At 27.3% G+C, this 13,125-nt stretch overlaps 1 protein-coding gene across 1 annotated transcript; it reads right to left on the reverse strand.

The window, feature by feature from the left end:
* Positions 1 to 6,517: 6,517 nt before the first annotated feature.
* Positions 6,518 to 12,799, reverse strand: LOC100159854 (phytanoyl-CoA dioxygenase, peroxisomal-like). The gene is made up of 7 exons (XM_029489132.1): positions 12,657 to 12,799; positions 12,270 to 12,444; positions 8,973 to 9,086; positions 7,512 to 7,667; positions 7,290 to 7,424; positions 6,805 to 6,945; positions 6,518 to 6,694 (listed from the first exon to the last, which is right to left on the reverse strand). The coding sequence occupies exons 1-7, from the start codon at positions 12,794 to 12,796 to the stop codon at positions 6,641 to 6,643; spliced, it is 915 nt and encodes a 304-aa protein (XP_029344992.1). The 5' UTR covers positions 12,797 to 12,799; the 3' UTR covers positions 6,518 to 6,640.
* Positions 12,800 to 13,125: the final 326 nt, after the last annotated feature.

Raw genomic sequence — 13,125 nt, forward strand, 5'->3', positions numbered from 1 at the left:
CCACTTGTAACCTACTGTACAGCAGAGCGAAATCCACTTACCCACCTTTTTTTTCTATGAAAGACAATAAAACTTTATTTGTTGGGTAAAAAAGCTTGAAAATTGAATACAAGGTTCCTACTATATTGTTACAATATCATTTGAGAAATTTGATAAATCCTTAGTCACAGTTTTTATTTATAAGCATTTAAAGTTCAAATCTTGACAAAATATGGAACAATTACGAAAATTAGTAAATTATTTTGAGTTAAGAATTCATAAAAATTTTCTTTTTAAATCTAAGATTTTAAAATGTAATACAAGATTCCTCATAAGTTTGTCTACTTTTATCAAAAAAAAAAAAATGTCTACAAGCAATTTAAATTAAATATTTATGAGCGTTTGAAATTCATATTTTTACAATATTGGATATTCATTCGATTTCTCATGTAGCAATTTTGTTATTTTATTGTTATTCAAGAATGAATTACTGTAGATACATGAACATTTTACTGAATGTTAATATTTTCATTTTCTACACATGATAAAATTTTGAAAATATTTTGACTCTTCTTTAGCTGTTTACGGACATTATCAGTTTCCAATTTTTTTAGTTTTTTTTCTATAAATATCAATAAAGTTTTGTTTGTTGGGTAAAAAGGCCAGAAAATTTAATGCAAGGCTCCTGATATATTGTTACAATAGAAGTTGAAAAATATTATAAATACATAGGTCTGATCTTATTTATAAGCATTTAAAGTTTGAATTTTGACAAAATTTATCAAATTTAAAATTTAATAATTATTTTGTAGTTAAACTAAGATGTATAAGATGTTCAACTTTTATAGCTAAGGATAGAAAATGTATAACATGGTTTAACGTAAATTACTTTATTCATAATAATAAATCAAATATACTTAGTAATATCATAGGCTGACAGACTGTTTTCGCTCAGAATCGTTTTTCTTATACAATGATATTATTATATCATTGAATTCAAATTTAACACCATCCATTACAGTGACCCACTTGCAAGGCCTACTTAGGATTTGCAAGGTCCAGGGTGAAAACCAATTTTACCACTTTTTTCAAACGTGAGGCCTTCAAATGTAAGCAAAAATTGCGAGGCCCAGACCCTTGACCCTGCTCGCCCTCCTCCTCCTAAGGACGGCCCTACCCACTTGTAACCCACTGTACAGCAAAGCGAAATCCACTTACCAATTTTTTTAATTGTTTAGTTGTAGTTCTTTATTTATGAAAATTTTGTTAAGAACACAGATCACGATGATACATTATTTTAATTATTGTAAAAATGTATGACAACATACAAATGTAATCTATAAAAAAATTATAAAAATAAATAGTTATCACCCAGGCAACAAATGATTGACTAAACATATCATTATAATATGATCATTACAAAATGCTATCAGGGCATTGATTGACAAAATGAGTAGGTAAATGACGCCAAATGGCCGTATCATAGTCATGTAATGCAAAAGGTTCAAGTATATGTACTCAAACAAATTTTTACATAAAAAAAAAAATGAGTTTTTTTATATCATATACGCAGGCGCCTGGCAAACGTCCCTGTTGCCTCACCCCCTAAATACGGCCCTGCGACTTCCGTACAAACATTCACTATGCTTTCTCCACTGCATATATCGAATTCGGAATTGAGTACAAATGTCATGTTATCTAAAGATAAATGTAAATTGTACAACATTTTGTACTATATTATAATGGGTACCTATACCTACCCGGCCATACAGTGATATTCAAAACGATAATTGCAACAGAGATGAATTATTTTTATTTTCGAACGCATACAGCATAGGTACCTACTCAATAGTTACGTACATTATAATTTATATATTATAACTCGATTAAATTCGAATGACGTTGACATGTCCTCGGAAGTGTAGGGCAGAATGTTATTCCGGTGCAGATGCGTCATGTATCGTAATGTACGTTACTATAGAGTGTTCATCAATGAGCAGTATAATGACAATATATTAGTATAATATTCGTTCTTATCGCGTACAGAAACTTCGGAAACGTCACCACACTCACATCCGATGGCACGTCTAAATGCGATACGTTGTGTTGTTCGTTGAAATTAAACTTGACGCAGTTCAGATCAATTATTATCGAACGCAAGTCAGTGGAGTGAAAACGACGTAGGTAGATTTTATTTTATTACGCCCGACAACAGCTTTAGCATTGCAGATGAGGTCCACAGGGAAACCGTTGAGCACAAGACCGCACAATAATTCCAAGAAGAATTTATCAAGGGAAACCATTCTAACTTCATAATATAGGGCCATGACATTATATAATAAACTATAAAGTACGTAGCACGTGTATAGTATACATACACCTACCATCGTTGATCATCATTGTTCAAATATATGGTACATGCAAAAGTTATAAAATATAGGCTCATTGCTCAGATGACAGATATAAGAAGGTAAAGCCGTAAAGATAGATAGAACTTATAAACTACAGTAGAAGGGAACAACTGCTTTCAATGGAACAATTAAGTAAATTCATATACCTAGGTACCTACCTATATATGATAATATCATAATTCTCACTCAGTGGCGAACCCAGGGGGGGTGGACCCCCCCCACGCTTTGGCTTATGTCATAGTTTTATTTTTATTTTTAAAAGTTTCCGTAAAATGTTCATCGAAATTTATTGATTAGTTTGATTATTACTTATTAGTTATTAGATTAGATTTGGACATTAGGTATTTTGTTGATAACACGTCGAATCCGATAATAATTAATTGACATACATTGTAAATATAAATTTAAAAAAGGTGGGAAAGTGGATGTCGCTATATGCTGTACAGTAGGTTACAATATAATATCATTGTATAAGAAAAACGATTCTGAGCGGAGACGTTATGTCGTACTAGGTATAAGACATATTATATACTTATATAGTTATATCTATGGTATTAAAAAAAAATTGACCTATAATATAAACAGGAATATCACAATATCCATTAGGTAGGTACTTATAACGCGTTATACATCAACAACAAACCGTGATACTATCATAGATATATAATAGTATACTTTAGAAGTTTCAAGTACCCACGAGTAATATTATACAATCACAACAAAATAACTAAAATAGTTATTCTAGGTTTATTAACATGTAATTTCGTCCAAATTCGAACTTAAAATGACTATAAAAAAAACTGTGCGTATGTATTTTTTAGATTTTTTGGTTACAGAATTAACTACTTACCTACGTGGAATCTTGTTTTAAATTTTCAATTCTTATGTACATATAAAAGTTGAACTTTTTATGAATTTTTAACTACAAAATAATTATTCAATTTTAAATTTGATAAATTTTGTCAAAATTCGATCATTAAATGCTTATAAAAAAAAATTGTGCATATGTATTTTGAATATATTTCAACTGCTATTGTAACAATATATTAGAAACCTTGCATTAAATTTTAACGTTTTTTACCCAACAAATACAATTTTATTAGTATTATATATAGAAAATAAAACTAAAAAAATTGAAAACTGACAATGTCCGTAAACAGCTCGAAAAGAGTCAAATTATTTTCAAAATTTTATCGTGTATAGAAAATGCTAATATAAACATTCAGTGGAATTTTCAAGTATCTACAGTCATTCGTTTTTTAATTACAACAAAATAAGAAAATCGTAACATGATAAATCCAGTGAATATCAAGTGTTGTAAAAATAGGAATATCAAATGCTCATAAAAATTTAATTTGACTTGTAGACATTTTTTAAAAAAGATAGACAAACTTATGAGGAATCTTGTATTACATTTTCAAATCTTAGATTTAAAAAGAAAATTTTTCATGAATTTCTAACTCAAAATAATTTGCAAATTTTCGTCATTTTTACGTATTTTGTCAATATTTGAACTTTAGATGCTTATAAAAAAAAATTGTGGCTATAGACTTTTAATTTTTTTCATCTGCCATTGAAACAATATACTAGGAGCCTTCTATTCAATTTTCAAGCTTTTTTAACCAACAAATAAAATTTTATTGAAATTTATAGAAAAAAAACTAATAAAAATGGAAACTGAAAATGTCCGTAAAGAGCTCAAAATAAAATATGGATGATAGGACTAATTCGTGATTTATGGCATATTATTTAAAGCATCAATTTTAAACTTTCTTAAAGTTTGATTTGCATTCTGTGTGTATTGTAACATAATACAACTAACTAAATGACGAGGTACTCTCCAATCCTCTAATTATACAACAGAGCGGTTAAGTACATCTCTTTATTTCTATAAGTATAGAAATGAAGCCAACAAAATCATAAACGTATTGAAACTATTAACAAGTTATGTATATATTATATGGATTTATTAATTATGTGTTATTATAGAACGTTTATAAAAGTATTGACATTGTAAAATAAATTATATAATTTGGGAGTGGTGCCATTTGGGGAGCGGGTGGAGAAGGGTGTGCATTTTGTAATTTTGTATCCATAATTGGCCTAAATGTTAATCGATAGTTTTGTTTTTTATGGAAATGTCGTGGTACGATAATACATTTCTTACATATTGGGTTTGATTTTGAATAAAATAACAGGCATTATTAATATTATTATTATTATTTGCCATCGTCTACATATTATAATGATATGCTAATATGGTAAACTGCTAATGATAAATACCTAAAAACTTTATCATAACTATTGTCTATTTTATATTATTAATTACTGGCTGCCCGACCTTCCTCCGGTTAAAATTATTTTTTTATAATTTAATTTAAAAACATATTACTATTTTTTGGCTATACAAATAATAAAATATAATTACATATTGTAGTTATTGTTATTGCTAATTTCTGAAAATTATATATCTTACATTTTGAATTCAACTCCTGGAGTGGTAAATGTTATTCTTTTTATTATAGAATAGAGATAAGGTAGAAAAAAATGTAACAATAAATTATTTGTTCAATGAATAATATATATTTCAAATGGAAAAATGCAAGTGCAAACAAATAAATAAATAATAATAATAATAATAAATAAACAAACAAACCGGTTTCCTTCGTCTCCAAAATCAAGTTAGATTCTTAAATATATAGATAATTTAAGTGTTATGCAAATTTATAACTTGAATTATATTGATATATTATTTGAATTGGTATTTAATAGTGGCGTCATTTTTCTAAAAAATAATTTAGGACTGTATGATAAAAACTTAAATACATTTTATTATATGTATATCGTGTATCAGCATATTATATATTTATTAGCTGTATTACTCAGAATTTCCCAAATCTGCCTAATTTTTTTTGTTCTGACTAGAATATTCTTATAATATATAGGAATTAGACATGGTTTGCAAAAATTCCTGTTTTACTTTTGTGTATAGATAATAGGTACCTATATAGTCAATGTTGTTAAAAATACTTTTTAAAAGTATTTCAACTAGGTATTTAAATACTTCAGTCAAAAGGTATTTAAATAAATATTTAAATACCTTTGTTAATAAGTATTTAAATACAAATACAAATATATTCAAAAAGTATTTCAATTTTCAAATACTTCTAAATACATTTTTTTTTAGCTTTGTTGTTTTCAGGTTCTTAATTCTTAAAACTAATTATTTGTTTAATGTAATAATGTGTATTGAATATGGTCAGGACGACAGGACCCACGACAAGATTAGTCTTGTGAGTAGTGACTATAGTGACTAACGTATAACGATTAACGAATAACAAGCGTGGAATACTGGGACGCGGGGTGTCGTCGTGCTACAGTATTATAACATATAAATAGCCAAGTATACGATATACCGTATGGCGATTGAAATTGATAAGATGTCACGGGGACGCTGTGTATCATTTATATGTTATTTTACATGTTCCCCGTTACAGATCCATCCCCCGCCGGCCTGATAATTGATAAGCTTTCAATCACCATATAAATTTTATTTTTCCCGTAATAGGTATGTTGTCGATAACAATATTTTAATATTTATAATCATCACATCGTCTTGTCGACGATAAGCAATTTCTTCATAGTCGAAAAACCAAATTAAAAATCTTGTTCGAAAGGATTTAGTACTTAATATTTTTAAATACAAAATATAATAATAAGTATTAAATATATTTGAAAATTGAAATACTTTTGTTCAAAAGTATTTAAATACTAATATTTAAATATTTAACAGGTATGTATATAGTATATACTATATATAATATAGTTATGCTTATGACTTATGATTAATTTTAAGATGAAAATACTTTAATAAATATAGGAGTTTTTTAGGTAACAATTTACCTGGTAGGGGGATGGGAATTGGCATCATAAAACGTTTATACCGTCTTATAAAAAAAAAAAAAATGGTGCCTCTGATAATTTGTTGAGCTAAATTAACTTTTTGACGAAAGCTATATAATAGAAAAATATATACCTATACATAAGAAACAATAGGTATATTATTTAATATCATAATATTATATTATATATGTGTACTGTGTAATGAGTATTTAGGTAGGTATATAATTACTATAGAAGATAGGTGTGGTGAATAAACTTATTAAAATTGTTACAATTATATGTTAGTAAAACTATATAAACTTGATTTTGTAAGATAGTTTTATGCATTCGCAGATCATTTGGGTGCGTTATAAATGCATTTTCAATCCACGTACAAGTCGACTTCGAAACTTCCAAAAGTCCTAAAATATATAGTAAAGGTTTTTAATTAAGTCATGTTGTATAATTACTAGTTACTATTTATTACTTATTAGTTATTAGTACACAATACTACACATATAATAGGTATTACTTTGAAGTCCATGTCATTGAAACCTCTACGACGTGCTATTTCTTTGACTTCAATAGCGATATTTTGTTGCGTTGTACCAGTCACATCTATATACTGACATTCGCAGGATGCAAAATGACAAGAAATAGCTTTTCTTGTTTCCTTTGTACAGCAGATGTATATGTATTCATAAAATTAAAATATATTCAGCAATAAAATATATATTTACTTATTATTAATAAGTTATTAAATTTATGTTATTTAAGAAATATCGCATTTTCCAATAGTTACCTATCTAATTAACGTAAGTAAATATAATGCATATTAGTTACAAGATAAGTATTTGTAGATTTATTTGTATTAAATTTTAACTTTAAGAGGGTACTATAATAGATGTTTTCATATATTATTAAACACGTGGTAATATGGTAATAATTAAAAATCATTGTGGATTGAGGAAAATTTGACAATATTTTTTTTGATTCGCAGCTTTTAATTTTGTGTACCTGTGACGTATTCGGTCCAGATCCGTGTATTAGTAATGGGTGAAAAAGTACCGTGTCACCAGGATTCATAACCAAATATTTTTTCTGGTGACTATCGTACCCGGTAATCCCGTGGAAACCTTTATTCACGCCGCCCTTTTTTAAACACAATACACCGGAAAATGTTTTGATTGTATAAATAAATAAATAACAATAATAATAATAAAACCATAATATTCTTACTTTCCATTCCGGATATTCGTGTGGAAGAAGTTTACCCGGGTGTATATGCGAACCCGGCAAAACAAACAGACATCCGTTGGTTTTTGTGACCGTTTGCATAGCTGTCCACGTAGCTACGATTCTGTCTGCTGGGCGAAATGCAAAGTAATGTAAATCCTAAAAAAAGTTAAACATAATATGACGAGAGACAACAAATGACTGTAAAAGGTTTAAAAGTTTCATTAATTAATAAATGTCATTAACGATGATGATACATTGTCAGAAGTCGTGACGTTTATGTTTTTCGTCGTGAAATTTAATACTTATCAAACAGGTAGGTAACCTACAAACATTTATTTTTAAAGTTCAAACGTTACCTAATTTATTTGTATTAAATACAAAATATAATACAAACGTATCGTAGTATTATATACTTAATATATTATCAGTTATCGTTTACCATGACTTGTGAGACTAGTCATCAGTTGCATTTCTTCCATTCTGGATATTTATTTTATTATAATACTTCAACTTTTAACGTTAAAATTAATTTTACCGTATGTATCTATTATCTATTATGCTATTTTTTTAATTTTTTTTTTTTTTTTTGGGGGGGGGGGTTGAGGCTTCGACAACTGAGGTCAGTAGCCTGTAATATTATTAAAGTTTTAAATTATACAAGGTTAGTTTAGTCGTTTAGCTTTAATATAATAAGACGCTAGATAAAGGCGTAAAAATACTCATGAAGTCTCGACAAAAAAATTATAATGAAATGTATTTCTATTTTCTATACATAGACTTTAAGTTTATTGTTATTAAAATTAATTCGAATAAAATATATTTAAAAAAAATAATTATAATATGTACATTCAATAATAATATGACAGTGGCGGATCCAGGGCTTAATTTTTTTTTTTTTTTTGGTGAGGGGTTCAAAAGTACAAAAAGTTCCAAAATTGGCTACAAATTTGGCTAAACACAGTGTAAAACAAAGGGAAACTACAGCGACTGCGGGGGGGGGGGGGGTGCGCCACTGTAATATGACAGTAATTATTCTAAAGAGTTTGAGAGTTTGAGTAGGAATTTAATCAAGGGGTAAAAATTCTATATACCTATAGCCACCTAGGTTAGTCACAAACCGACGGTTAAGATTTGTTAACATACAAAAATACTAAATAGTATTAAAATCAAACAGTTCCGAAAATTGGACCAATCAAATATAGTAATTTTACCTTATTCTCATATTATAATCTAACATATTTTCTACTCTGTAGTATTGTAATTTTGAGAAAATCGTCACTGATTTTCTGTTGCCAAACACTTAAAATAAATTTGAAAAACACTAATATACAGTAAAACCTTACTTTACTAAGAATCGTTTCTTCGAGTGCAATGTATAATAATAATAATATATTAATCTTAATATAATTGTCTCCCTTCGATGTTTACATTTAACACGGCTTGTGTAAATAATTGTTTTACCTGATGCATTGGATGCCTTGAAGTCATCGAGCCAGTATCAGGAGGTTTATTTATTAACATCGAATGCATTGCCATTATATTGTTTCCCGTAAAACATTGAACATAATCGAGTAACTATAAAAAATTAAATAATATGTTTTGTTTATTTATTTTTTAAAACATACAATCAAAAGATATGTATAGGTACCCACATTTAAAATGTCTGTCTTGCGTATCAAAATACGTTATCAGGAAAATAATATTATAATATAAAATATAATAAATTGTGTCGAACATTTTAAAGAGCATTGAATTAGTCACACAAGTGATAATTATTTTTTTTGTTATTTATATAATATGAATATCTTAATAATCTTTTAACGGGTAATGTCTTCCAAACTTTGCCGCATTTTAAATTCTGGCTTAAAAACAAAATTAATATTATTTGTTTCAATGAACGAATCATATATATATGATATTATATAGAGTGGGTTAAAATTAGATAATTATTAATTATTATTATGAAACGTTGTATTTTATATATTTATTGTTTTGAAAGTTAAACAAAAGCAACTCGTGGAACGTGGGCAATTTTGAAGTTAAAATATAAACTGTTAGTACCTATAGTTGGATTGTTGGCTTTTAATTTTTAATAAATTATTTATAAAAGTTATTTTGAAATCTATCTATCCATGCAAGATATAAATAATAATTTTCGAAGAAATGTATGCTTAATTATAAAAGAGGACAAATTTATTCTTATTTAGAAATAAAACATTCGAATACAACTGATTAATTTATCACGTTTAATGCTTCAATACATTTTAATTTTGAGAAATGATGAGATTTAATTATAAAGGATTAGTTTTAGTTTGATATTATTATGAATGGAAAATATACTTTGAAGAATAAATTATAAACTTTTAGAAACTCAATTTATGATGATTGTATTGAAATGATTATTTTCTGATAATAACTTAGATTTTAAGCTAGCTTAAGTATATTTTATATAGAGATATTATAATTTTTAAATGTTCTACTTATTTTGATTTTAATTACATTCATTCCGATCAATTATTTTTAAGTAAGTACCTATATATATCCATTCAATACATCTTTCAATAATAATAATAATAATAAGTAATGATACTTAATGACCCGGCTATAATATTGTTCACTAAACATTCGAAAAATTAAAAAAAGTAATTTTACTTTGTGTCCTATAGTATACCATCCTATGCATAATATGAAGTATATGAATTTTAAGATACATTTTAAGATAATATGGTTAATTTAAATTAAATTCCAATCCTAATGATAGTTATTAATTAAATTCCAAAGTATTTTTGGAATAGGTACAATTAATAGGTATTAGGTTCACATCGTAAATAGTAAACACACTATAAGTTATAACACCTACACAAGAATAATATTATTTATTTTTTATTAATATTAAACTTTCTATTTACATTTTGTTCTAGCACTGTGCACTGCAATTACGCTTTCATAGTAATAATATTATATTTTAATATTATTTGCTAATCATATTTGGGACTCATTCAAACAGTATACAATAAAAAATAAAATAAAATACTCTGTAATTTTATTTTCAACATGTAAGAACACTTTCGTATAAAAAGTACAAAATAATATCATCATTCTGCTATAATTTAATTTATTTTTGAACAAAACTTCTTATATACGCCCATCGAATATTTTAGTGTGTGGCTAATTCGTTCATACTTGAGCAGCTTACTAACGTGTCGAATATTTAATTCTGCGAGCTTACAAAATAATATTGTTTGCTTGGTAGTTGTAGTTCATATAATTAATGTTATATTATGTTTTTCATTATATTGTGGCGGCAATAATATTATATTAAAGGATTAAACACACTATAATATATTAATATAGCCTATAGGTAATAGTAAAGTTATTACTTATTAGTGATAGGGGTCGACCATACCGGCGGTACGGCGAAAATCATTACGTGTCCGTTTTTATAGGCCGAAGGTAAAATTATAGTGCGACTTTCAGGTATAATGCGACACTCAATTTTTTTTCCGATGTCCATCCAACGCAAACACGTATTATTATTTAACCCCATTTTGACCCCGAGTACCCACTAAAAGTTTACCAACCACTGTGTCATTGAACACTATCCGTCCGAAGTGTTAATATATATATATATATAATTACGTGTCTGGTGTCATCAAACAATAATCATAATAAAAAATACAGTTAAACATTTGATAACAATACAAAAATAGTACCTAAACACATATTATATTATTGATTTATCAGAGAAAAACGAGTGCTCCAAATTATTTTCGTTTGTAGTTAGAGTAAGCTATGTGACACACATTCGTATACGCAGAAACGATATTATGTAACCATATTATCATTGGTATTATACCTATATATATGGGGAAATATGATAGTTATATAATATACTTATGTATCATATTATTTTTCTGTACCTACGTTATTATATTGACAACAATAATAAATAAAAGTAACAATCATGAAAACAAACCTATGAATAAACCATCTCATTGTTGTTCAACGGTGTTATTTATCACGAAATAAGTTAAGAAATTGGTGCTAGTGTAGCGTGCGATCTACCAGCTTGTTTTTGGAAATATAAAATATAAAAATCATCCACATAATATAAGTTCCGTTTTAGACAATTTAGTCGGAACTATCTAACAAAAAAAAAAAAAAAAATACGAAAGATAGACAAGGACTTCGTGCGTCGTCGAAATCAGAAAGCACACTAAACTATTATCGACTATCGGAGACGAAATATAACGTTAACATAGTTAATGATAAATTACCGATAAAAAAAGTGGATAGTAGGTTTTGGCAAAAACGATAAAGCGATCAATATTATCTTTATCGTATTATATGTATGGCCAATGAATAGATCACAGGTAGACCACACGTAAGCGGTAGATCGCACGCTACACTAGCACCAGGAAATTTTGTTGTTCCAAATTTCCAATTATTTTTCGCGTATTTTACATAATATAAAATGGCGTAAGTAGTTATTCGACTTATCTCTATGTAGGTAATAAAATATTCAATAATGTTGTACCTATGAATATTATTACCTATTATATTATTATAATGAATACAATTGATAACTTGATGTAAATAAGGAATATATATAGATGTGTGTGTATCGTGTGTGTGTAATACTACATAAATACACAAACAACTATAAGTTATTTACAATTTCAGCAACCCCCCCCCCCACAAAAAAATATCGTAGGCGTAGTTACACGACCTATCATATCGACTAATAATAATAATTACTTCTGGATGTAGAAAGTACTGTTCGAATACATCATCCCATACTATGTCTTGAATTTTATTAACGATACGCTCTTTGGAAATTGCTTCTCGATTTATTTTAACCGATGATATATCTTTCATCACTGTTATTCCTCCTCGATTAACCTTATCTTCACATATGTCGATGAATCTTTGTCTAAAATACAAGAACAGTGAAAACAAAATTGTTAAAACATTCCACAATGACTTATTTTAATTTATTTTTTAATTATATTCTTAACTACAAATTTTATGTTGCTTGTATGGATATTTAATATAAAAACTAAAAATATGACTTGAATTCTGCAGATTATGTCGTTGAATGTATTGCCATAATTAATTTATGTAGGTACAGTAATTCTTAATTACTTGAATAGATCCAATAATGTTTCGTTTATCAAGTGTTTTATGACAATATATCCATTGATTTCAAAAAAATCCCTTTGTTCCGATGATAGAATCCCGTTGTTTGAGGATATTGTGTATTTGTACCTTTTTTGATTTGACATTATTCTGCTAAAAAAGAAAAATTGACTTACAAACTATACTTAATAACAACAACCTAGAGTACAGACATGTACCTATGTTATTTTAAAAAAATATGATGAAATTATGGGTCAAAAAACATTCAAATATTCAAATACATGCTTTTGAAATTCTAAAATGTATATAAAAGAATGGAAAATGTTTACGTAATTTATCGTTGATACACGCTAATTTGGTTCTAAAATTTGCACGTATTTAAAACGAAAATATAGGTATTATTTTAATAAATATCGAATTAATGATATTACTGTATTATATAGTTATATCACAGTATCACTCATGGAAACGCATC

This window comes from Acyrthosiphon pisum, chromosome A2 (genome assembly GCF_005508785.2).
Source record: "Acyrthosiphon pisum isolate AL4f chromosome A2, pea_aphid_22Mar2018_4r6ur, whole genome shotgun sequence".
Lineage (NCBI taxonomy): Eukaryota > Metazoa > Arthropoda > Insecta > Hemiptera > Aphididae > Acyrthosiphon > Acyrthosiphon pisum.